At 41.8% G+C, this 25,168-nt stretch overlaps 1 protein-coding gene across 1 annotated transcript in view; it reads left to right on the top strand.

The window, feature by feature from the left end:
* Col9a1 (collagen type IX alpha 1 chain) overlaps positions 1 to 22,331 on the top strand; it is a 113,036-nt gene extending 90,705 nt beyond the window's left edge. Inside the window, exons 36-41 of the mRNA XM_051152681.1 lie at positions 940 to 972; positions 4,925 to 5,071; positions 5,240 to 5,294; positions 7,103 to 7,291; positions 12,923 to 13,000; positions 21,805 to 22,331. Of these exons, the coding sequence (XP_051008638.1) occupies positions 940 to 972; positions 4,925 to 5,071; positions 5,240 to 5,294; positions 7,103 to 7,291; positions 12,923 to 13,000; positions 21,805 to 21,989 (687 nt within the window). The 3' untranslated portion in view covers positions 21,990 to 22,331. The remainder of the gene's footprint in view (positions 1 to 939; positions 973 to 4,924; positions 5,072 to 5,239; positions 5,295 to 7,102; positions 7,292 to 12,922; positions 13,001 to 21,804) is intronic.
* Positions 22,332 to 25,168: the final 2,837 nt, after the last annotated feature.

The following is a 25,168-nucleotide window of genomic DNA, read 5'->3' on the forward strand; positions in this document are numbered from 1 at the left end:
AATGACATCCATGTTCAGAGGGTGGAACTACTGAGAGCCTCTGGTATTGGGAGGAGAGCAGAGCACGCTGTCTGCAGAGCTGCTGGGCCTGTTGCCTCCTCATGATAGCTTTGGCAGACATGACCAGACCTAACGTAGGAATGTACGTTTGAGTCCTTTGCAGTCAGCAAGGCCTTCCCTGTGAAGTGGGCATAGAGTGCTTTAGGGGCAGAGAAACAGTCTGCTAATATTTACGCACACTTACTGGCTTTAAAATAAGCATAAATGAAATGTCTGAATTGGGGAGAGTTTTCCGATTTTTAAAAAATTTCTGAGATTATTCCATTTTAATTTCTGTAGAGGTTGTTCATCTTATAGCTAAGGAAATGTTTTAAAATTTTAAATCATTCTGTCTTGTAGTGGAGCTATACTGACTGGTATGCAAACACCTGAACTGAACTCATCTAAAATTAATGATGGGAAAATCTAGTTGTTGTTGTTTTTAAGCCTAAAGGCATGCATATTTTGTTTGATAGATTTTAGGGAATTAGTTAAAAAACATAGAAATATAAAAATGAAATTTCAATAGGTAGTTTTAAATGTCTATTGTGTTTGGTAAGACAAGGCCATTTTATTTTGTTTTATCCTGCACACGTTCATTTTTGGTGCTGAGCACTGTAGATCTGGATGAAGTCCACAGAGCCCCGACTGCAGCCTGCTAGCTAATGGATCCGTTAGCCAAGGTCCGGGGGGTTGCCTCGTGCACACAGGAGCGTGGAGCTGGGTAGCTGAATTGGAATGACAACTCACGTTTTGAATCAGACATGTTTTCTGCAGTTCTGGGCTCCATTTGCACACGGGGTTCTGTGTTTTAGCTGTGCAATATCGTTGGGAGAATGTTTCATCAAACTATGTAAAGTGACCATATTGTACTAATATAATTTTGTCCTATTAATTTAGGGAGATATGGGACCACCTGGCTCAAAGGGGTCTGTAAGTATGACGAATGATAACAGCACACAAAAAAATGTAAAAATCATCAATAAAACTGCAGAAAATGTAATGCTCTGCTTCAGGAAATGATTGTATAAAATTAAATTCTTGAAGGACTTCAAGCGAATAAATATCTAAATAGATGTGCAAATAATGGATTCATCCAGTAGGAAAAAAAACTCTCAACTGTGTAAATAGACCTAGCTTTTGCACCAAACACTTTACAAAAAGGCTTTTGTTTTGATAATATAAACGGCTCAATGAATGTTACCTTATTGTGATCTGCTATCCTCCCCAAACGGGTCATTTCAAAGAGCTGACATGTGCTCTGCAGTGAGGACAATAACTGAATTTCACTGGCTGTTATGATACTGCAAAATATTTCAATAACTTTCTTAATCTCCCAGGTGTTTTATATGAGGGAACAGAAAGATGGGTAGATAGAGAGATAGATAGAAGTAGTGCACATAAGAAAATAACAGAATCATCAGAGCCATAAAACAATGAGTTTCTTCAATTTGTTATTTTATAGAGACTAAACATAAGTTTTTGGAGTTGATGAACTCAGGGTTATCGATCTAACCCGTAGGCACCCTGAGGCATCACGCTCATGTGCACAGCAACACAGCCAGGAACTTAGAATTTAGAGAGAGAAGGCAAAGCTTAGATCATATTCTCAAAAGCCAGTACCACTACCTACCTTCCAGTGAATTATTTTTTTTTAATTTAATTTATTATAATTTAGCCACATTCCATCCAGATTGTTATCCCCTACTCGTATCTTCCCATTTTCCCCCTCCCTCCCTCCCTCCCTCTTCTGTCCTATTCCCTCCCCTAGACCTCTGACAGAAGGGGACCTCCTCTCCCACCATATGACCACAGCCAGCAGGATAGCCTGCTTCCTCTTCTTCTGTGTGCCCACTGGGCCTCCCCACCAAGGGGTACCAGAGTTCATGTCAGAGGCAGTTCCTGCTCTCCACACAACCATGGAGAACGAGCTGTCCATTGACTAGATCAGAATAGGGGGCTTAGGTTCTCTGCATGCATTGTCTCTGGTTGGTGCAATAGTTTGAGCAGACCACCCCTGGGTCCAGATCCTCTAGCCTTGATGGTCTCCTTAATTCTTAAATTCTATTTCTAGGATATTCCCTATTTCTGTCTTTATCCAACAAATTGTCTCCACAGCAGCTAATGTAACCTAACTGGGAGTAAAAAAGAACCCACTATATGTTCCTCTCTCCCTCTAAATCCATAAAGGATAACTTAAAAAATAACTATTGTAGAATAAAATGAGACTCTCAACAAAATCGACCGAATAAATACATCTGGAAGAGTTCTTGGTTTACCTATTTCGTGCCCCAGCTATTTGGAACTTCATCCATTTTCAGAGCTTTTACATGCTGAGTCGCTTAACACTTTCAAGCAGACTATCTTCTTCCTGAGAGTTACTACCTCCCACTTAAGCATTTACTTCATCTTCTGTCATATCTTCTCCAGGGGCACCCACCCAAGCCTGCTTTCAGTGCCCACATATAGCCTGTGAGCATACCAGCACACAGATGTGATCACGTGTGTCAGCTTCTCTGATGTTAAGCATCAAGTTTCAAGCAATGTTTGTGCCCAAGAATTCTTGAAAGGATGGGATTAAAGTTACACCAAATAAAAAGTAAACCTGATGTGTTTGGTGAGAGAAATCTTCCATCACTATCTAGAAGAACTTGGCAGTGGTCAAGGAAAAGAATTCAAATTATAGAAGGAAAATTGATCACAATGTAGTGACAAACACTGCATTCTAATTTGGATATGTTAGAAATTGGTTGTTAGTTCATCAGTTCTTTTCTCTTCTAATGTGACACTGCCAAGTGGTGCTGGAGAAATAGAACTGTACTGCCCCGGAGTAAGACAATTATTTACTACCATAGGAGCTTTTGTTGCCTGCTCTATGTCAACACGGGTGAACTTGCTCAGCCGGAAGAGTCTGGAACTGGATGTCTGCTCCAGTGCACAGAAGCTCTCAATTAAGAACTCTTTCTGAGAGATCCAGGGTCCTTAAGGCATCCTTATAACTTCTCATCCAAGAGTTCCTATCCTTTTATTCAATAGCCGTTTTAGCTGTTGCCATGGAGAAAGCATAATCCAGAGTGGCCAGTTCTTGAGTTCATTTCTCAGCTCGGTTTGGCATGTCTTTGGGTTGTTTGAGAAGTGGTTAGAGGTTTTCACTCTGGGCACCTGACGACTTTGCCACCTTGTGCAGTGTATCTTTAGCTGTCTGTGTTGACACTGCTTTCCAGGAAGTCGTTCAGTTGTAATTTCCTTATAGGAGCACTCTTGTCAAGCTGACTTGGATGAAAGTCATTTTCTTTTTTTTCATCATAAAGCAAGATTGAGGAAGCTTTGTGCAGCCTTGTTTGGCAGTGTGTGGGAAATCGGTGCTATCCTTCTTCCCTCGGGCTGAAAATGTTTGAATATTTGAAAGAGTTAGCTGTACGCAGAAAAATGAGCCAGAACAAAGCTGCCTTGTGAACAGTTCCTACCTTTCAGAAAGACTAACATTCCCTGACCGCCTGTGTCCTGGTACCTTCTCGTTTTTATTCGGAACCACAGCACGTTGCAGCTGCTTTGCCACAAATTCTGGTCACACAAAAGAGTGAATTAATGCAGTCTCCTTTGAAAAACAGTTATTATATACAACAACTTTAAAAAGTGCTTTTAGTGGCCTGCTTTCAGGAAAAGAAAACACCTAATTTACCTTGTATGTATGCTTTTGTGCTGAGGAAACAAGTAGTTTGTTACTTAACTTCTCTAATAGTTAGGTTTTAATTTCCTTCATTACTTAAAACTGGAAAGTTGCCTTTTTGTATTGCTTCACTTTCAAGGTAGTATTTTGTGTATACTTGCTTAGTCTGTTAGCATTTTCTAATTCCTGGTTATTTCTAGTGTCTTCAAGTTCACCAAAAACATCTTATAAAAGCTGAATAACTCATATTCCTGGACTTGCATTTTTATACCCAAATAGCATATCTTGGAGAAATTTTTTTCTTGGAAGAAGTCTTTTTATTGCCAGAAAATGTTCCCAATTCTTATTTAAAAAAAAAAAAAAACCCTAACGCCAGGCTGAGGAGACAGCTCAGTGGGTGCATGGACTTGCTATGCAAACAATATTATCTCAGTTTAGGTCCCCAAACATCACAGTAGTGCAAACATCAGGAGTGCCAGCATGCCAATGGGAACTGGGAGGCAGAACCAGGCCACTCTCCAGAAACTCATGGGCCAGATAACTTAGTTTATGAAGCAGCAACAAGATTCCATCTCAAACAAGATGAAACTGTAAGGGCTAAACCCTAAGGCAGAGGTTCTCATCTTGTGGGTCCCGACCCCTCTGCAGGGTCGCATGGCAGTATTTACATTATGACTCATAGCAGTAGGAAAGTTACCGTTGTGAAGTAGCAACTGGAGGTTACCACAAGATGAACTGTATTAAAGGGTCACAGTATTAAGGTTGAGGACCACTGGCCTAAAGGAGGCTATCCTCTGACTTCTGTGTGCCCCGCAAACAGGCACAGGCACAGGCACAGGCACAGGCTCGCATGCACGCACGCACGCACGCACACACGAACACACACACACACACACACACACACACACACGCACACACTCAATCAGCTTGCTTGGACTGGGCTTAGCTTGCTGACAGAGCACGTGCTCAGCGTGTGCAGGGCCCTGGATTCCAACTTCAGTGCCAAAACCAGAACAAGGAAACGTTAAAAACACTGACTTGTTCTTATAAAATGCCTTAAGGTATGGCAAAGGAGACCTTAAATATATTTTACCTCAATGGAGATTTTGAGACAATAAAAAAAAATTGAATAAGTTTACCCAAATTCCACCTAAATATTTATATTGATGCTAAGAGAAGCATTGCTGATGTCTCATGGTACACTGTCTGTTCTAGGTGGGTAACCCCGGCGAGCCTGGCCTGAGGGGGCCTGAAGGAATCAGAGGGCTTCCCGGAGTGGAAGGACCACGAGGACCCCCTGGACCCCGGGGCGTGCAGGGGGAACAGGGTGCCACTGGGCTGCCTGGTATCCAGGGCCCTCCGGTGAGTGGTGGACACATCCCATGGTTTCCTATCGGTTGCTCCATCAGTCTCGGCCGCGCTCTTCAGCAGCATAGCCTCACGCACTGACTTGTAACCTCGGTCCTTGCAGTTCAGCAAGGTTCTCTCCGTACTTGCTGGTGTAACCTGCCTTTCTCTTGGTCATCCTAGGGCAGAGCACCGACAGACCAGCACATCAAGCAGGTTTGCATGAGAGTCATGCAAGGTAAATAAATCATGGGCGTTTAAACATTTCCATTACACGCTCTCGCCTCTTAAGCTTGTGTTTTTATAAATGTGCATGGGGTAGGTTACATTTGATTTATTTATTTGTTTGTTTGTTTATTTATTTATTGAGACAGGGCTTCTCTGTGTAGCCTTGGCTGTCCTGGACTCGCTTTGTAGACCAGGCTGGCCTCGAACTCACAGCGATCCTCCTGCCTCTGCCTCCCGAGGGCTGGCATTAAAGGCATGCGCCACCACGCCCAGCTCTACATTCGCTTTAAAGATGGGAGAGGTTGAGGTCTGTCCCACCCGAGTGTTGACACCTACAGCCTTATAGTAAAACATTTCCTTTCTTTCTTAGCCTTCTCTCCAAGCTCTGCCCAAGCTCTGTCTCAATGCCTCGTCCACCCTGTTAGGGTAACATAAAATAAACCGTATATACACACACATCATATTTTTTTCCTTTGCAATACAAATTCTCAGGTGTCCCCCCTTTAAGTTGCTTCCATTTAGTGAGGGTGGCATTGTCCTCGGATCTCTCCAAATTATGTGAGAACTAAGCGACACGCCCACAAGTTCGAGTAAGACACTATTTACACCCATGTAGTACGTATGCTAAAAAAGGCAACAACTGAAAGTTTTTCAAAAATGATTATGTTTTTCCTCATTTGTTAATCTTTATCCAAAATTATCCCTTTCACAGTCTGCCTAGTTAAAAAAGACCACAGAGATAATGAATGTTCAAGCCCCCTCCCAAACTGAGGAGACACTGCAACATCAGCATCCTCTACAGAAACTATGTCTTGAAGAACTGCTCATCTTTCACATGCCAAAAAAAAAAAAAAAAAAAAAAAAAAAAAAAATCCAGTTGATGCAGTAGACTTGTGGAGTTTTCTAGACCCAAATGAGAATGAAATGAATGCTTCTATATTTGGAAACCAATATAAATCTCTTCACTGCACACATTTTATTTTGGCTCTCTATTTGAGTTTTAAGCATTACTAACGTATCTGGAAAATTATGATTTTATGTTTACTAAATTAAGAGATTCAAAATTGTCGTGTTTAGATCATTTTTAAACTGTTGGGTAGAAATTTGTTTCCAGTTCATATTCTCTCTCATACCCTAAAGCTTTAAAAACAACAGTGCACTAGAATACCTGCCTCGGAGCATTTTAATGGCATGGATTTTCTTGCCTTCCACGGCTTTAGCAGCTGACTCTGAATGCATGTAAAAAGCCCACAGAGTTATTAATTTTTAAGACAAACTGCGACTATTCCCAAGGATGGCTATTTTTAATGATTGGTATCTGTCCCAAGCATGAAAATAAACCAGAGAGGACGGATTTATTAGAAGCCATGAATTCTCATGATATTTCAGGTTATAGAATTGTTTTGAACTGACTTTTAGTTTGGAAGCTTGGTCTCAGAGAGTGCCTGAACCCTAATTTTGAACCATGCCTTGAGCTTTTTAAAGCTCCAAGACAACACACCACTTCCACCTATGGTAAGAAGCTTATTTTCTTCAAACCCTGGGTCTCACCTATACCAGGTAGAGTTCAGGTAGCACTCTCTGGTTTCTGGGCCACCACTGATCTCAAAGCCCTGTCCTTTAAGATTTGCCCCCACATTGTCTCAAAAAAGCAGGGCCAGATAGATCCAGAGCAAGCTTAGGAAAGAGGCACCAATGACGCTCCCTTATTGAAAGCCTGTGGTGCCACATTTAGATAAAGGCCACTGGTGACGCTGCTCTCTTCACTTAGCCATGGTTGGGTTTTTGACTTGGGGTGTTTTGTTTACCGGCTTTCAGAGCATTTTGCTGAAATGGCTGCTAGCCTCAAGAGACCAGACACAGGAGCCTCAGGTCTTCCTGGGAGGCCTGGTCCCCCTGGGCCTCCTGGACCCCCTGGAGAGAATGGCTTCCCTGGTCAGATGGGAATCCGTGGCCTCCCTGGCATTAAGGGACCCCCTGGTGCTCTTGGCTTAAGGGGACCTAAAGGTAAGATTTTTAAAACAAGTTTTATTTATTTTTAAATTATCTGTATGTGTGTATGCATGTGGGGGTTGGTTCCCAGGGAGGCCAGAAGAGGCCATCAGATCTCTTGGAGCTGGAGTTGCATATACATTTGTGAGCTGCCCAATGTAGGTGATAAGAACTAAGTTCAGGTCTTTTCTAAGAGCAGTTGACTCCTTTAAGCAGAGAACCATCTCTCCAGCCAAATGTATGCTATTTTGCCCAGGTGCAAGACACACAAGCTGCCTATGTTCTTCAGATGTGTGATGTGCAGGCAGGCTCACAGTCATGGAAAAATACCAAGACTCTAAAGTCATTGTAGGGCTTTTCTTAAAATAGAAGTAGTTTAAAGATGTTGGTGTCTGTCAAACTAGCCCAGTTACAGGACACATGACTGCTCATTGTACCAGGGATTAGTGCTGCCCTCCTCCTTCCAAAGTTAGGATCATATCCTTCCTTTTGATGGATGTTTATTTTTCAGCTCTGGGGTGCAATCTAACTTAATTCCTTTTTTCATATGGGAGTCTGTCCACTTTCATCTAAAGCAAAGCAAGTGCTCATAGGCAGGAAATTTTGCGAAAACAGAACAAAACAGAGGCTTGTGAGTGAGCATGTAAGACATTCTGCATAACTGACAGAAAGTCTGGGTTCCCCAAATGCCATTTGCCATCTGAGGTGTGTCAGCCAAGGTTCATGTGTACCCTGGATAATTTATGGAGAAATAAGGAAAGTGAGGCATTTCTGTGTCCTGATGAGTTACTGGCAACTCTCTGGGGGACTTCAGAAGGATGTGACATAAAAAAAACCAAAAAACAAAAAACAAAAAACAAAACAAAAAAACAAGACACCTCTCTCCACTATGTCAAACATTGTGGTACTCCAATTAGGGATAACTATTATGGCGTGAATGGTCAGAGGGCAAGGGAGCTGCCCCTTTGAATCTATACATGAGTCGCTGATGTGCTTGGCTAACTACACCCTCAGTTGGAACAATTTACTTAATTACTTTTTCTGGCATGTGCAGAGTTGCGTGTTAAAGATGGGCTCTAATTGGGACTCTTGTAAGGCTGGAGAGATGGAAGGGGCACCCATCTTACAGAGCCCCGAGCTTCCCTCAGAAACTGTCCAATGCTTATTCATCTCTGTCCTCTTTAGCTATTACTTCAGGACTCTGCACCAGATGACCTTATGGGTCATCCGTCTACTCAGAAGCCCATGTCTAAGAAATTCACTGGTTTGGGTGGGCTATTGAGTTGGTTGGACATATTCTGCCTCTGCCCCAGGTATTGGAGCAGCCTTTCATGAGTGTCAAGAATGACAGTGTGACAGGCTCCAGAAACCCTTTTAAAGTTTCCAGTTCTCTGTCCCACTCCAGACACATTGAATAAGAAACTCAGGATGGAGCCTAGGACTTGGGTTCAAGAGGCTCTCAAGATGTCTTGATATGGCCAAACACTGGTGACTCACTCAAATTTCTTAGAAGGTCTGCAGAGATCACATCCTTGTTTTCCTTGGCAAGTCAGTATTTGGTTCAGATCTTGACTTTGTGCTAGTAAGCAAACTCCCCTCCAGGCTGAGTGTTTCTTACCTGTTGACCTGAGAGTATACTGGGGATTCCTCCTTCAGCCCTGGTTGCACAAGAAACCACCCTGAGAGGTTTACAAAGCAATCCAGGTTTGGGCTCCACTTCTAGAGTTTCAGAATCAATCAGTCTGGGCTTTGGGGGGTTACCATATCCCCCAGGAAGCTCTAACATGTAGCCGTTGTTGGAGTGCTTGCTGGAGGAGCTTTTGGCTGCAGGGGACTGTGGGTAGGTATGTTTTACAGGTTTGGTTCTAGTGGAAGAACCTCACCTAAGAAAAGTATATTTCTGTATTTGGAATCCAGGAGAGACCTCTCGCACGGGGCTCATTCATTAGCTCCAGGTGGATCGCAGACCATTCTCCGATCCCCTGGTTCTTCCTTCTTCAGTATCCACAACACAGTCTACCATCCATCCCAACACAAGCCTTCTCCTCCCTCAGGTCCCCACACCTTTCTCATCTGACTCGTTTAAATAAGCATTTCCATAAGGTTTTCCTTCTGAAACCTGGATGGAGGCAGGCAGAGCAATTGGATTTTCTTTATCAATTAACACTACATCCAATTTAGAAATACAGCGTTCTAGGGAACTGATGTTGGCCTTATTCTACCATATGCAGGACAATAACATTCAATTTAAAAAACCTTGTTTTTTGCTCTTTGGAAGTTTGCAGCTCAAAATTTCCTTAAGGAAACACATTCTACTCTCTTGAAGTTTAAATTTTGAGCTCTTAAAGAAGAGAGGCAGTTCAGTATGGCTGCTCTCTTTCCCCATTGTTACCTAATAAAAGAGAAGACACGGGGTCCACTCTATCATATAGGCTCCTGGGCCCTTTTCAGAGATGTAAGAAGCTACACTTGTTCTTAAGGCTTTTGATAGTTCAGGCTATGTCTTAGTCATTGTTTTCCTCCTGACAGCTCTCGAAAACAGTGGAACTTTTGGGTAAGAACTTGTGTGCTGTGTCCCCCCCCCCAAGTTGTGTGCCAATGCAGAGTGACAGTTTAGTCCCCATGTGTAGTTCTCTCTGACATCATACATGTAATTGCATGAGGCAGGACCAAAGTCTATGTGGCATGCACTCCTCGCATGCATGGTGGGGCAAACTCATGAGAGGGTCAACAGAGTGGCCAAATGCTCACTTTATTTAGTGTTTCAGCCGTTACACCTTATTTTTAAATGCTCATGGTAGGGTTAATTTTAAGTTCCTTTGAGTAAGGCTGCACATTTTTAGACATTTTAGTGTGAGTCAAACAGATGTGACACAGTATGGAAATGAAGGTTGTGAGAAAATACATGTTATAACTGTGACTCACACTTGTTCTGTATTAATCTGCTCCTACTGGGGCAGAGCAACAGTAACAGCTTGTAAATAATAAAAATGAAATAAATAACATCCAGAGATCTATGAGAACTAATGACACACAGACACACAGACACAGACACACACACACACACACACACACACACACACACACACACTTTATATGTGGAAATGTTTTTGCAATTTGTTCTGCCATTGCTGATGTCCCAAGTTCAATCAATTGTCTCGTAAATGCTTTGTAACATTTGGTTGCAACCACAGAATATTCTCAGTGACCTCTGGGTCAGAAGTAAGAGACGCCTGTGATAGCAAACTTTAACTTTTAAAATGAGTTTGTTTATTTATTTTTGATACTACAGTCACATTGTTCCCAAATTAAATGTACAAAAGGCATTTAGTAAAGAATTTCTCTCAAAACTTTCCTATATATTTAGTTTCCTTTCTCATTCTTATAATAAACCCACTGGCTTCGAAGGCTCCCTCCATGCTATGTTACACAAGCCAGGGGGCATGCGCTCTCTCTGCCCGCCTGTGAGCAGAGCCATATTGTTCTCTAGTAAGCAATTTGGGCCTTGTTTGTTTTTCATTTAACAATACGTCCAGGACACCTTTCCAAAGAGCTCCCCATGAATTTCCCCAGCTGTCTAGCAGTCTGTCTATTTTGCGGCAGGACGTGAGTGTCTGCGTACCTCTGACGAGCCTTTTCACGGCTGCTTCCTGTCTGCTGTTGCTGCAAAGGCAACAGGCAGCGCGCACAGCAGGGTACATGTTTCATCTCGATACAAAAATACACAGATTTTATTTCTACTTCCAATTCCATCTCCATCCCAGATTATTTTATTGTGTTGAGGGTAAATTTATGGACGTGTAATTCCTGGGCAAAATGGAACTAACTTCACTTGTAATTGAGGGTTGTTGCCATTCCTCCTCCAATGAGGTTGAACCAACTTGCACTTTTCCTCAGCAATACACAGGCCTGTATTTTTCTATAGACTGGATGTGTCTCCTAGAACCACAGAACTTGTGCTGCTTTTATAGGATAAGCAGCTTTGTTACTTTTTAATTTTGCATTTATTTATGAAAACAAATCCAGGGCCTCTCTCATCAATGAAACAGCCATTTTTTATTCTTTGTCATGACCGCCTAATCATGTACTTTGCTCATTCTTTTAAAATTTATTTTTTGTTTTTTGTGTGTATAAGTATACCTGCTTATGTATATGTGTATCATGTGTGTGCAGGTGTCTATGGGGGCCACATGGAGGTACAGGTGAGGCACCTGCTGTGGTTCTGAGAACAGAACCTGAATCCTCTGTAAGAACACAGAATGCTCTTAACCACTGAACCATCTCTCCAGCCCCTGTTTTCCTGTGCTTCTTAGACATTTGGTCCATTTGTAGTTTATCCTATCATGTAATAGAGGTCTAGTTATGACTCTTTTCCTAGAGGGCTACTCACCGTTTTCTAAAGATTTGATGACTTGCTAATCATTTTTTACTTTAACACTGCCACCTTTGGGATTGGAGAGATGGCTCAGAAGTTAAGAGCCATGGCTGTTCTTGCAGAGGACCAAAGCTCAGTTCCCAGCATCCACATCAGGATGTGCATCTCTAACTCCAGTTCAAACGGGGGGAGGGGCGGGGGGGGGCTGTGTTCAATGCCTTCTTATGGTGTTTGCAGGCAACCTGAACACTTGTGTGCATGCACACATACAGAAACAGACATAAAATGTGGTAAAATAAATATTAAAACAAAAGATGCCACTTTTGTTATAAACCAGTTCCTCATGCATATTAGGACCTATATGAACTTTTCTGCTTTATGGATAAGTAAGACACCTTCATAGTAGGTTTAATTAATAGGTAGGATTAATTATATCATGCCACTTTCCTTGGGTGAGGTTTGTGGCTTTTCTAACTTATGTGGTTTCCTAAAATACAAACTTCAGAATCATTTTCTCTGTCTAAAAAAACCCAGATTCTCTGTGCTTAAAAAATGGGATTGTAATCAATATTCATTTTAGGGAGAAATGACAACTATTTGTTGGGATGTCCTATTCCACACCAGAAGATTTTTTTCCAAGTCTTATCCATTAGAAGTACACAGTTTCTTTCGTGTTTTGGTTGCACACTTCCGTTAAGCCTATGCCCAGTTGTTTAGTATTTTAACTGCTACTATACACAATACTTCTTTGCCATGTCTCATAACTGGTGCCTGATTGTGTATGTGAAAACAATTGATTTCTGTATATTAACTTTGTATCCAGTCAGATTAATGAATTCACTTATTGCTTGTAGCCATTTTAAAGCTGATTCTTATCTTTAAGGTATATGCCCCTATTACCTAAAAATGGAAATGTTTGTAATGCCTTGAAGCAAACGATGTGCAATAGCAGTAAAAGACCGTTCCCACAGGCTCAATAGATTTGATCAGGTTGAAGAAGGATACATCGACTCTTACCTTATTGAGTGTTTCGCTGAAAACGCACATCCGGTCTTGTGAAATGTCACTCCAGGGGCTACACGTCAATCTTTCCATTTTTTTCCCCCTCTTGGATCGGTTGATAAGATTTGCTTACCTTGCTGCATGTCTCTTGCAACCTGGCTTCGGGTGTTTTCATGACTTTTGCTTCATGAGCTTGTGCTTTCCTTAAAGTTTGAAACACGGAACTTTATAGACACATGGATGCATAACATGTCTTTAATGTACTGCAGGCGACCTGGGAGAAAAAGGAGAGCGCGGTCCTCCAGGAAGAGGTCCTAAGGGTTTGCCTGGAGCAATAGGTCTCCCAGGTAAGTGAAGGGGGTGGGGGGGGGGAAGTGCGGAACACAGACTGAGAGGTGTTTTGAAGGAAGCCCTGCTCAGATACTTAAGCTTATCATGGGCGTAGAGGTTTCACAGCTGGCTTTAATGACGTGTTAAGTGATTTGTAAATCAAGTTTGTATTCCTTGTGAGTAGCTAGGTGCCAAGGCTTGAACTACTAACTTCTTAAAGACACGCTTTAAGGAAACTAGTACCCAGGCTCAGTTACTTTATACCTGTTACAAAAATTGCAATGAATGAAATTGTACCCACGTCCAGGTAATCATTTCTTGCTGTTATTTTGTGACAATGATCAACCATTGTTATTAGATGTGGGTTCAGAGATGAAGCCCAGGGACTGGTACACACCAGGCAAGTGTTCTATTATCCAACTGCAACCCTAGCTTAAACCTTTTACAGACTCCAGGGCAGTTGTAAAAGGAATCCACGTTTTCCGTTACTCAGTGTGATACAAGGGGTAACTGAAATTTCATTTTAAAAGCTCTCCTTTCAGATACTCAGACCTTCCCATAATCCACTTGGCCCAAAACAAACATTGAGGGAATTCGTCTAACAGCCGCACAGAGCTTCGCACAGGCGCAGATCACAGCCGCGTAGGCTAAGGGACAGAGCGGCTCTGTAAGGAGCCAGATCCTCTCACTGGGCACTCTGTTCTTTCCACACTGACTGCTCTGTTGCTAGGGTCTGACCTGAAATGTACTCATTTGCTAGGGAAATGACTTGTAAATCCAATGTCTGAAGTAGCACTGTAGGGCTCAAGGCTGGCTCCCTCAGCTCAGTGGGTGGGATGTACAAGCTGCCCCCTCATGGTGGCAAGATACAGCTGGGGTGGTGGTCGTTGGGGACTCAAAGTTGAGGGTAACAGAGCAGAGTTAAGAAAGAGACAGTAGAGAATGAAAAGAAAGTAAGGTGTTTCTTATTTCAATTATGGATTTTGAAAATTTGGTTTAGGGAAATCTAGGAGAAGAAATTACCATTTTATAATTCTGCCAGAGGTCACATATTTAATCATGGCTACGATTATATAATTATAACTCAAAATTAAAAAAAAAATCCTTGCTTTCTAATCATCTATTTTATTGCTCTTGGGGATTGATTTCTTATTAAAAATTGGGAGGGGGGATTACATTTGGAGAGAGCTCAAACACTGCCATTCTAAACCTCGCATCCATGGGCCAGTTGAGATATTTTTATAAATTAATTTTTGTGTGTGTATGATTGGAGAAAAGAAAAGCTAGTTAGTTGGACTTCAAATGATCAAGAGAAGATTTTACTATACAATGAGACTCTTGGTTCCTTTGATAGATGTTTAGGCGAGAGAGAGGAGAGAAGTTCATGGAGGCGGGGTGTGAAGCTGGACTCTTAAGACCCGCCCTCTTTCCTTCTTTTGATTGATGCTCTCCTCAGCACCACTTCTTTTTTTTTTTTTTTTTTTTTTTTTTAAACTCAGGCCGTTTCTCCTCCGCTTCTGTCTTTCTCACGCTGAATCTCACCATTCTCCACGTCTATCTTCCTGCTTCTCAGCTTTTTTTCAGGGATGAGGGGGGCGGCTGTTAAGTTGATGGGATAGTGACATCATTTGGTGAATTTTGAGCTTTATAAATATAGGCTAGCAGTCACAGGACAGGGAAGTCCTGCAGCTGGGTGGCTCTCCATGTGTGGTCTGTGTTTCCCTCTCTGCACTGTGAAGACATTCGGCTGGTTGAGTCAGACAGAGATCTTTGTCCAAAGCCTCCCTTAAAGCACAGGCCCCGTAATGCAGAAACCCTGGGTTCAAATCAGGCCACGGCCACTACCTATAACCTTCTGACGCTGGCCAATTAGTTTCTCTCTGTGCCTCAGTTTACTCATACCAGGGCCATGCTTCTAATTGTGTAATTCTGGAAATTAAAAAGAAACCACCCTGTAAAGTGCTTAGGGCTGTTGGCGGCCATAACTGTTGCCAAGGAATGCCATCTATTAGTTCAGTTTTGCTTTTGACATTGATGAGGAGAGCTGAGGGCAAAGCCAGCCTGACCCTTGCAGCCTTTTCTCCTGCTGCTCCTAATAGGCAGTAGCAGGCAAGCTTGCTCTCAATTAGCCCTACTCCCAAGATGCCGGCCTTTCTCCCGCGGCATTATGCTTTGGTTCTGTGCCACTGCTCTAGAGAACCAGTTACCACGGTCATTTCGCTGGTTAATTGTCCACCAAGTGGATGAGACTCTAAAACCAAGTTTTCCAATAGAACCTAAACTGTAGTTTTGTGGTACTTAAAAAAATGCTAATAATACTTCATGACCTGGGGGAAACCTCAACAGAATTCTGCACAGGAAGCTGTTTGGAATCTTCTAGGCAAATTAACATCTTACCTGAAAGAAATACTTTCCTCCCCTGCTTTACTTTTTAATTTCTTAAGACTCCAACACATTTTATTTAAAATATAGATATATCACTTTCCCTTCCCTCTAAGCTTTACTCTTTAAATTTCATTTTTAACGTATATTTGTAATTGAATTAGAATTATATAATTTCTTCCCTTTCTTTTCTCCCCCCAACTTCTCCAGGCGCTCTAATCCAATGTCTCCCCTGCCCTCTCTTTCACTGATAGCCTATTTTTCTTTGATTACAATTATATGCGTTCACATATGCATGCACATGTTAATGGAATCTGCTGAGTCCATGTTGGTGGTATATATGGTTTAAGGACTGACTGGTCTGCCTTGGACAACCTACAAGGGCTCATCCTGGGGAGAGGGTAATTCCCAGCAGTCACTAGTTGCCTGTGGGTCTTTGTTTAGGGCTAAGACCCTGAGAGCTTTCTCCTTTCTACTTTAACATGTTCATTAGTATTGCCATTGCTCCTGTCTTGTTTACGTAGCCATTTCCAGGAGCTATTGTTGCACAGTAGATTTCCTGGTGTTGCGGCTCTTACAATCTTTCCATGCTCTCTTCCTCCATGTTCCCTGAGCTGTGATACAGATGGATCCATTGGGGTTGGGGTTCCCATGATCAAGCTGATGTCTTCATTGTGTCCACTTGTGGTTTTCTGTGATGGTCCCCATTAAAAGAACCCTTCTTGGTCGTCACTGTTTAGTGAGTTTTGGATTTAAATCCTTCTGAGTGGAATAAAGATCATTATTTGCTGAAACATGCCTAATACTTAAAAACAGTAACAAGTACCTTCATTTTCTATCAGGTTAGAATCCTTGTTTTGTTTCTGTTTAGTTTTTGCTCCCTGTCTCCCTTCACAGCAGCATTGCTCGGTTTGTTCAGTGTTACGAATTACACGTTCTTGGATTTTAGGGTGACATTCCTTATTATACACCAAAGGTCATTATTGTAATGTTGATCATCATTTTGGCTATAGTGCACTGTTACTTAAAACCAGACATATGTGGTGGAGGAGCGGCAACCATGTAAGGACCGTAGCCCCTGGGTTTAGGCACCTAGGACTTGTGAGCCGTTCCCTGTCTTGTGTCCAGTGTCTTCTGCTCTCAGTGCCTTCTTGTGGAATAGGGATCAGAACCACACACCCTCAGGGCTGTTCTAGGAGGGCATATGCACATGCTGAAACATGTAAGGCCAGAGAGCAGGGCCTGCTTAAGCCCCACACCGAGAATTCAGCTGACTGTACTGTGTATTTAATCCTTCCTTTATATTTGAGCTTATGCAGACTGGCCCAGGTCACACACCCTGACAAAGGTATCTTGGGTCTCAAGTGGAAAATATTTATGCTTTCCGAGTCTAGGATCATGAAATAGACAAAACGACTGGTTGTTTAGTGTGACTAGTTTGTCTCTGTCACCATAGTTACGTGATGCAGGCATATCTGCAACCTCTTATTTTTTCTGCCTCTCTCCCAGAGCTGTGCAGATCTTATAAACAACCGCTGGGCCTTCAATTCCCTCCCTCTTCATTTTCTCACCAGAGCTAGCTAGTGCTGATGCTCAGTTAGGTCGTCTCATTAAGGGATGTCCCTACATGCCTGCTGTCGCTGAACTGCCCATGTGTGACCATAAACTTAGCACTCAGAGCATTTCAAGGAAAAATATTTAATAATAAATCCTGACTTCTCTGTGCATTCAAACTCACTAGGGAAAGGAAGAAATTAAATGAAGAATTGTATGAAATACCACAGATGTAAGCTCAATATATATATATATCTTTGGGTACATTCCCAAAGATTAAATAGCCATTGCATTCATCATCATATTGCCTATTTAACGCTGACAATGATTTGCACGTCCGTTCCTTCCTTTGTGTGTATGCACAGCAATTTCTGTTAGGGGAAAGGCGCTGCCTACATCAGTGTAACATGCCTGCCCTCTAGTGTCAGCACAGAGAATGATAACATCCTTTCTTTAAAAGCCAGGAAAACTTTTCGGCAGTATGGTCACTGACGGTTCAGAAAGCTGTGTAGTCACTAGACAGATGCACAGGGTGGGCAAGGCATAGCAAAGTCTCTTCAGGCCATGGTCTTCTCTTCTTTGGCACATGTAGAACTACAGATGGACGCTCTAACACTTTAACCCTGAGCCCAGGCAGTGAACAGTTACAGTGAACCAGCTGAATCTTCAGAGCAACCTAAAGAGCATAGCTGTGGGGCCAGAGCTCATAGGAAACTGACAAACACTTCATGGACACAGGACAGAACCCACTAAAATAATTTAGTTTCCCATGATAAAGACCTAAAAGAAAAACTAATCCTAAATTCTTGTTACTGTGTCTCTTTTTATTTCCAAGTCAGTTTAGACCCAACAAATTCAACAAAAACACTGTTACCACCACACCCACCACCACACACATATACCCTTCAGAGAGTTAGTAAGTTATTATTTATCGAAGGTCAGTTCATCTAAAGTAGTGGGTAAGGGCCGTTATTGATAACATGATGTTTTCTAGGTCTGAGACTGGGTGATGAGCCTTAACTCTGTCTCCATACAAGGGAAATGAGGTCAACAATGGACAAAGCATATGGCATGTGTGGGCTGGGCACCTTACATAGTGCTGGCGATGATGGTAGTGATGTACATTGGTGGTGCACAGAGGTTGACTGGGGGTAACTGTACCTCTTCTAAGGTGAGTCAAAGATAGACTCTACGCTCAAAGGTCAAGAAAAAAATTTTGAATAAACTCAGCAAGTTAAACCAAACTGAACCAAAACTCTCATGTCCCTTCAAATATGCTGGATCAGAGACAGGCTTGGGTAGGTCCTGCCTGTAATCATAGCACATGGGAGGTGGAGGCAAGGATTTGAGGCTAGCCTACTCCACAGAGCTGAAGCCTTCACACCTACTGTGTCATCTGGGAAACTGTGTGAGCATTTAAGAATATTTATGGTGTTTGAGGCAGAGCCTTACTATATGTTTCAGACTGGCCTTGAACTCTCTATGTTGAACATACTAGAATCAAACTAATATCACCTGCCTCTGCCTCCCAAGTGCTGGAATGAAAGGCATGGGCCACCACATCTATCTCCTTTTGTTGTTGTTTCTTTTCTTTTATTTTTTTTAAAGATTTATTTATTATGTATACAGTATGCATCAGATCACATTATAGATGGTTGTGAGCCATCATGTGGTTGCTGGGAACTGAACTCAGGACCTCTGGAAGCGCAGTCAGTGCTCTTAACCACTGAGCCATCTCTCTAGCCCTGTTGTTGTTTCTTTTTAATGTTTGTGTTTTAAAGAGCAAATTCCCCCAGGGAGGCAGAGGCAGGTGTATCTCTGTGAGTTTGAGGCCAGCCTGGTCTACAAAGAGAGTCCAGGAAAGTCAAGGCTACACAGAGAAACCATGTCTTGAAACAAACAAACAAACAAGCAAACGAACAAATTCCCTTTAACCTACCACTTTAGGAGAGTGCTATTTTACTATGAAATAAGAAGTTGCAACAGTTGCCTACATGAACAATGGTAAGGTCTTACTTGAAGCACCAGCTGGTGTTCCCTGTGGTAGCTGCTGTGAGGAACAGGGCTGAGGTCATCCATCTTCCAGCCACCATCCATTCACTCTCCTCTTGTGTCTACCAAACAGACAGACATCATCTGTTTTCTTTTTAGCAAAGACAGTGGTATAGTTCCCAATCCAGGCCTGCTCTTTGTTGCTAAGAATCCTTCTGTGTACAGGGTATAGTTCTTGCCTTTGAGTGTGAGGGGTCTCTGTGACAGCCAATGGCCATGGCTTTGAGTGTGAGGGGTCTCTGTGACAGCCAATGGCCATGGCTTTGAGTGTGAGGGGTCTCTGTGACAGCCAATGGCCATGGCTTTGAGTGTGAGGGGTCTCTGTGACAGCCAATGGCCATGGCTTTGAGTGTGAGGGGTCTCTGTGACAGCCAATGGCCATGGCTTTGAGTGTGAGGGGTCTCTGTGACAGCCAATGGCCATGGCTTTGAGTGTGAGGGGTCTCTGTGACAGCCAATGGCCATGGCTTTGAGTGTGAGGGGTCTCTGTGACAGCCAATGGCCATGGCTTTGAGTGTGAGGGGTCTCTGTGACAGCCAATGGTTATGGCTTTGAGTGTGAGGGGTCTCTGTGACAGCCAATGGCCATGGCTTTGCCTTCCCAAAGCAGCTACAGATAGTTTGTAAACAAATGCTCACAGCTGTGTTCTAACACAGCTATTTTTTTTTTAAAATACAATTTGCCCCAACGGGTTGAGGTTGGCCTAGTCTACGCTATCTGCCTAGACACCATGGTCTTTGGACTTTGCCTTCTTCTGTGAGCCTGGTCGTTTTCTCCTGGTCTTGGTTTGATTTTCAAGACAGAGTTGACATATCTCAGTGTGACACCCCTATTGATAAAGTGAATGGACATCACCTTTTATATATAGTTAGATGTGGCCTCTTTTTTAAAACTAAAGAAGAAAAAAAAACCCTTCACCTTTAAAAACCTCTGGTGTCAGGGGATGCAGAGGTCTCTGCTGCAGGAGCAGCTGTGACAGTCCTACCTATAGATGCTGTGGCTAAAATCTTTCTCCCATTAGGGGAAATGGATACCCTCTGCTTCATCTCAACTTATACTTGGATAAAAGCCTATGAGATAATTTATTGGAAATAACACATTTCTGCTCAGCCACAGCCTTGAGATGCATACATTCAAAGATAATTATTCTCCCTTAAACCTTGCTAATGGTTTGCCCTTTGACACTGCTTTGTGGAGGGCTTGATGTAAGACACACAGAAGAATGAGACATTATATAAAATAGGGTCCCCCGCCTACCTTTACTTTAAAATGAGATGGGTAATAATAATACCACTTAATAGGACCAGGTCATTACAATAAGATGGATGTAATTAGACCACTAAATTAGGAAGAAGAATGAAAAGCCTGGAAAAATGGGGGTGTCCCACTACCTACGAACATATGTAATTGGATATGAAGATTTGGCTTTTGTTTCTCCGCGAGTGACTAAGATGAGAAAGCTGAGGCAGAGTAAGGACCCCTATAACAAGATTGTCACAGCGAAGGCAGGTGCTTTTACACTGCTTTTTTAAAGCAGTACTTTTGTGGTAATAGAATGAAGCACTATTGATGCAAAGGGGGGGCACATTCAATAGAAACTCTTTTTGTTGTTGTTGTTATGGGTGATGTCCCTCAGAATACATGCCCTGTTGAGCAAACATGACAAAAGTAGAACTGTCGGCAAGGAACTCATCGAGGTGAAACTCATGTTGGGGTAAGAGTGTAGCATTTTGTAGGAAGCATAGTGTGGTCTTCTAAAAGACAGTAATAAGTAATATTTAATAATTTAAATAGTCCCCCATTTAATGGGCAGAATTTAATGATAACGAACACAAATATCCCATTTTGTAGATGAAGCAAACTAGAGGCTTCCTTTTTTTCTTCTTTTGATTTTAATTGTTCATAAATGGCAGAGTTAGAACTTAAAACCATTTGTCTCAAAAGTCCATGGTTTGACCTTCTTAGCTATGCTTATATCCGTCCGGATGCAGATTACTGTTAGAAATTAGGAAGGTTGCTAGGCTGCACTGCTCATGAGAAAGACCGTGTGAGGCACAAGCCAGCGCAGCACGTGTAAATTTCAATCTTCACTAGGCAAGGTGCAGAGTCATGTGAAGTCAGCTTTAATAACACAGCCAGACAAGATGGCCAGCCTCAGAGTTTTCTGCTTGGTAATGACATGAAGTGAGACAAAGTTGGTAGAAACTTCACTGAAAATTTCTGAATTTTGATCTTTTTATGGGGTTAGTGATGAAGGATACGATGCTCTGCCTGGAGCCCAGGCAACATAGAGTTGCCATGCAACCACAAGCAGAAAGACCACTCACTGTGCTGGGTAGCTAAGTCCTGATGTTTGGCAGGTTGGGTGGATTTTTTGACTTGACTGTGTTCTGAACGTAACCATACTGTAAACTGAGGGATGCCTACATAGTTTATTCAACTCACTAGGCTCAAAATATTATCACACCAGGTAAAATGTCTAAAATTTGTTAATAAAACATTTTACACTTTTCCAGGCTAAACCTTCAAATTCCTGCCTTATTTTATACCGATAGTCCACCTCAGTTTGGGCCAGCCACATTTCAGTGTTTGGTGGACATATATGGCTAAAGGCTGCCATGATGGAAATGTGGGACACGTACACTCAAATCACTTTCTGCCTTCGATTTCTATGAAACCCACATCCACTGACGGGGTTCCCCCATCTCATCATCACGGACCATTTCCAAAGGCATTTGCTAAGCATCTTATTGCACATTGCTAGGTTGTGAGGGGCTGGTGTTTTCTGCTAATCAACAGCTTGTTCACATGTGTGGGTTTTTTGTCTGTTTCAGGTGATCCAGGCCCTGCCAGCTATGGAAAAAATGGCAGAGATGGAGAGCAAGGTCCCCCAGGAGTAGCAGGGATTCCTGGTGTGCCTGGACCCCCAGGTCCTCCAGGCCCTCCTGGTTTCTGTGAGCCAGCCTCTTGCACCCTTCAGTCTGGTCAAAGAGCATTCAGCAAAGGCCCTGACAAGTGAGAAGGCCTTAGCATTGTAGGCCCTGTGCACAAACCATGCCTGGTAGAGGAGCATGGGGGAAAAGCAATACGCCACGCTGGGGCAAAGACAAAACGGTTTCACCTCTAACATGATTACTCAAGTCCTATTTGACAATCAGATTTAGAACTATGGTGCTATTCAGTGAGTCTTGTTCCCTGTCCATGGAAGGAAGGAAGACAGGAGAGTCATCAGACAAAAGTCAAATTTCATTTCTCTTTAGCCAAATTTACTATCCTTTTCCCAGGATCTTGAACTTTAGTGTGCTAAGAATAAATATGTGATGAGTTGTTGGCCACTGTGCCAACAGCAACAACAACAACAAAAAAACCCTCTTCAGTTTACCTCAATTGCTGTCATTATCTTCATTTCAATTTAGATATTGTTTTCAGATTATTAATTCAGTTATATCAAGCACTGTTAGGATAGTAAGGAAAAAAACCCCACTACATTCAATAGAATTGGTGCTTAAAATCTTTATCAGGGCTGTGTCACAGAAGTGATCTCTATCCGTTGTTTGGTGGTTTTCACCTTTAGTCTGTATTTGTGAATAGCCTGCACCCCAAACCCATTCGTATTCTAAGCTCTTCGATGTAAAAGCAAAGAAGTAATTTTAACACTCTGACATGCATATGTTTTACTGATGACATTATTTATTCTAAAAGTTTGAGGTAACATGTCTGGCTGTACCAAAGAAAAAAAATAAACATGATTTCATAATCTTTTGTATGATTTTAAACATACTAAATATTGTTACATGCTAATTGAACTTGTTTAGATACATTAAAATTTTTACTTACTGCTACTTTTAAAAATGTTTTTTTTTTTTTTTTTTTTTTACTGGTTTTTCCATCCAGAGAAGTCTGAAAAGTTCTTGCTGGTCCACAGGGTTACTCTGTGACAGTGTGTGTGTGTGTGTGTGTGTGTGTGTGTGTGTGTGTGTGTGTGTGTATTGAGAGACTTAATGGCTTTCTTTGAAATTCTAATGAAATCTATGAACTCATTTTCCCTAGAACAGACAGGTTCATATGCATGTGCACTTTGCACAGTATTTCAGAGCGTTCTCAGAGTACTGTGAATCTAGGCTAGCTTGGCCTCCATGTTAAGAACCACACTTTCCTATCAGAGGATGTTAGGTCCTACTTGGAGCCTCCCTGATGCAAAAATAACTTACCTCCCGCCACTTTTTATATATTTTACAAAGTATCTTATAAAAGGCACTGTATTCTTTTTAAAAATATTAGCTAGGTTAGGGTTACATTGTGATAATTAAGTACATGTGTCTAATATATAATATAATTAAATCGGAGCACTACTCATTTTTGTTTCTTCAATCATTCCTCTAAGGGTTTGGAACTGTGTAGTTGAGTCTCTCTGAAATTCATCATAGATGGCTTCCGTAGTTAGCTCACTATGTTAAAGGTGAGCTATAGGTAACTCCTCTAGTCTGGGTTTTGTGCTCTGAATTAAACTCCTTCCTGTTCTGTTTCCTGTCACACACACTCTCTAGTGACCACAATTCCATTCTAGTTTCCACAAAAGAGCAAGAATATGTGACATGTGTCTTTCCATGTCACATAATGATCTCCACTCCCACCTTTATTCCTGTCAATAAGAAACCATTGTTTTCATGGCAGGACATATGAAGGTACATGGTTTTTTGTTGTTGTTGATCTGTCCACTGAAGGGCATGTATGCCGATCCCACAGTTTGGCTATTGTATCATGCTGCATAGACATGGAGCCTTTATTAATAATAGACAGGTTTGATATTGAAATGACTTAATCCTCCTTAGATTTTATGGTAATTGTACTTTTGGATTTAAATTTTTTTGAATATCTACAATGTTTTTCATAATGACTTTATCACAATCTCACTACCAGTATTTAGGACTTGTCTTTTCTTTACATACTTGCTAGCTAAAACCTAAACATACAACAACTATATGACATGCTTTCATACTTCAGGGTGTATACCTAAAGGACTCTAGTTCAACATATTGCATAGACACCTTGTCCCTGTTTGTCAAGCAGCGATATTCACAATAACCAAATGATGGATTCTGTCTAGATGTCTGCCAACAGATCAACAGATAAAGAAAATGTGAAATGTAATATAATATGTAAATATGATACACGCGTGTGTGCGTGTGTGTACGCACGCACGCGCGCACACACACACTGGAGTTTTACTGATGCATGAAGAAGAACTCAGTGATGTCATTTCCTGGAAAATGGATAGAATAGGATATCATCATATTAAGTAATATAAATGAAATGCAGAAATAAAAATATCATGTTTTTCTCTCTTGTGGGTCCTAGAACTCTTTATAGGCATATAAAGTCATATATATGTATATACATATATGTATATATATTCATATGGATGTATCCGTATGAAATGAAAGCAAGAGGGGGACAGTATATGAGCAGGTAGAGAAATGAAGAAAAGGACTAAAAAGAGGAAATGATAAGGGGTGGCCATGTCATCATATACTTGACAAAGATTGTCTATATAGAACCAAACACAAAGCACAATGCATATACTCCAGTTAAAAACCTGAGCAAGTCTTTTGTACTTCTACTGGATGGAGTGTTCTGTAAATGTTGAGTCCAATATGATTTGGTTCGGATGGTTTTGTTTTGCAAACTTCCTGTCTGAATTATTTGTCCATGGAGGAAAATGAGGTTACCCCCAATATTAGTGTATTAGAGCCCACTTTTCCCTTTTTAAAAGACTGTATTCTTAACAATGAGGTATATCCTGCGTACTCTATCACTGTTTGCATAGACACACTGGCTTGCTATTCCATCAACATGAGCTTGAATTATCAACCAGACCTAATATACTCACGATGTCACAATGCATCTGCTGGATGTCCCACATAGAAACCAATAGGTTCTCAGCTAGTTTAAGAAACTCTATCAGAGAAGAGTTAAATTATAATGGCATTTTTATATCAATTGTTTCTCATGTGAATTTTAAAAAGTAATTTATTCAGATTACATCCCGATTGTTATCCTCTCACTTGTATCTTCCCGTTCCCCTTTTGCCCTATTCCCCTACCCTAGACCTCTGACAAAAGGGCACCTCCTCCCCCACCATATGATCACAGCCTATCAGGTCTCATCCTGGTAGCCTGCTTCCCCTTCCTCTGAGTG

This window comes from Acomys russatus, chromosome 11 (assembly GCF_903995435.1).
Source record: "Acomys russatus chromosome 11, mAcoRus1.1, whole genome shotgun sequence".
Lineage (NCBI taxonomy): Eukaryota > Metazoa > Chordata > Mammalia > Rodentia > Muridae > Acomys > Acomys russatus.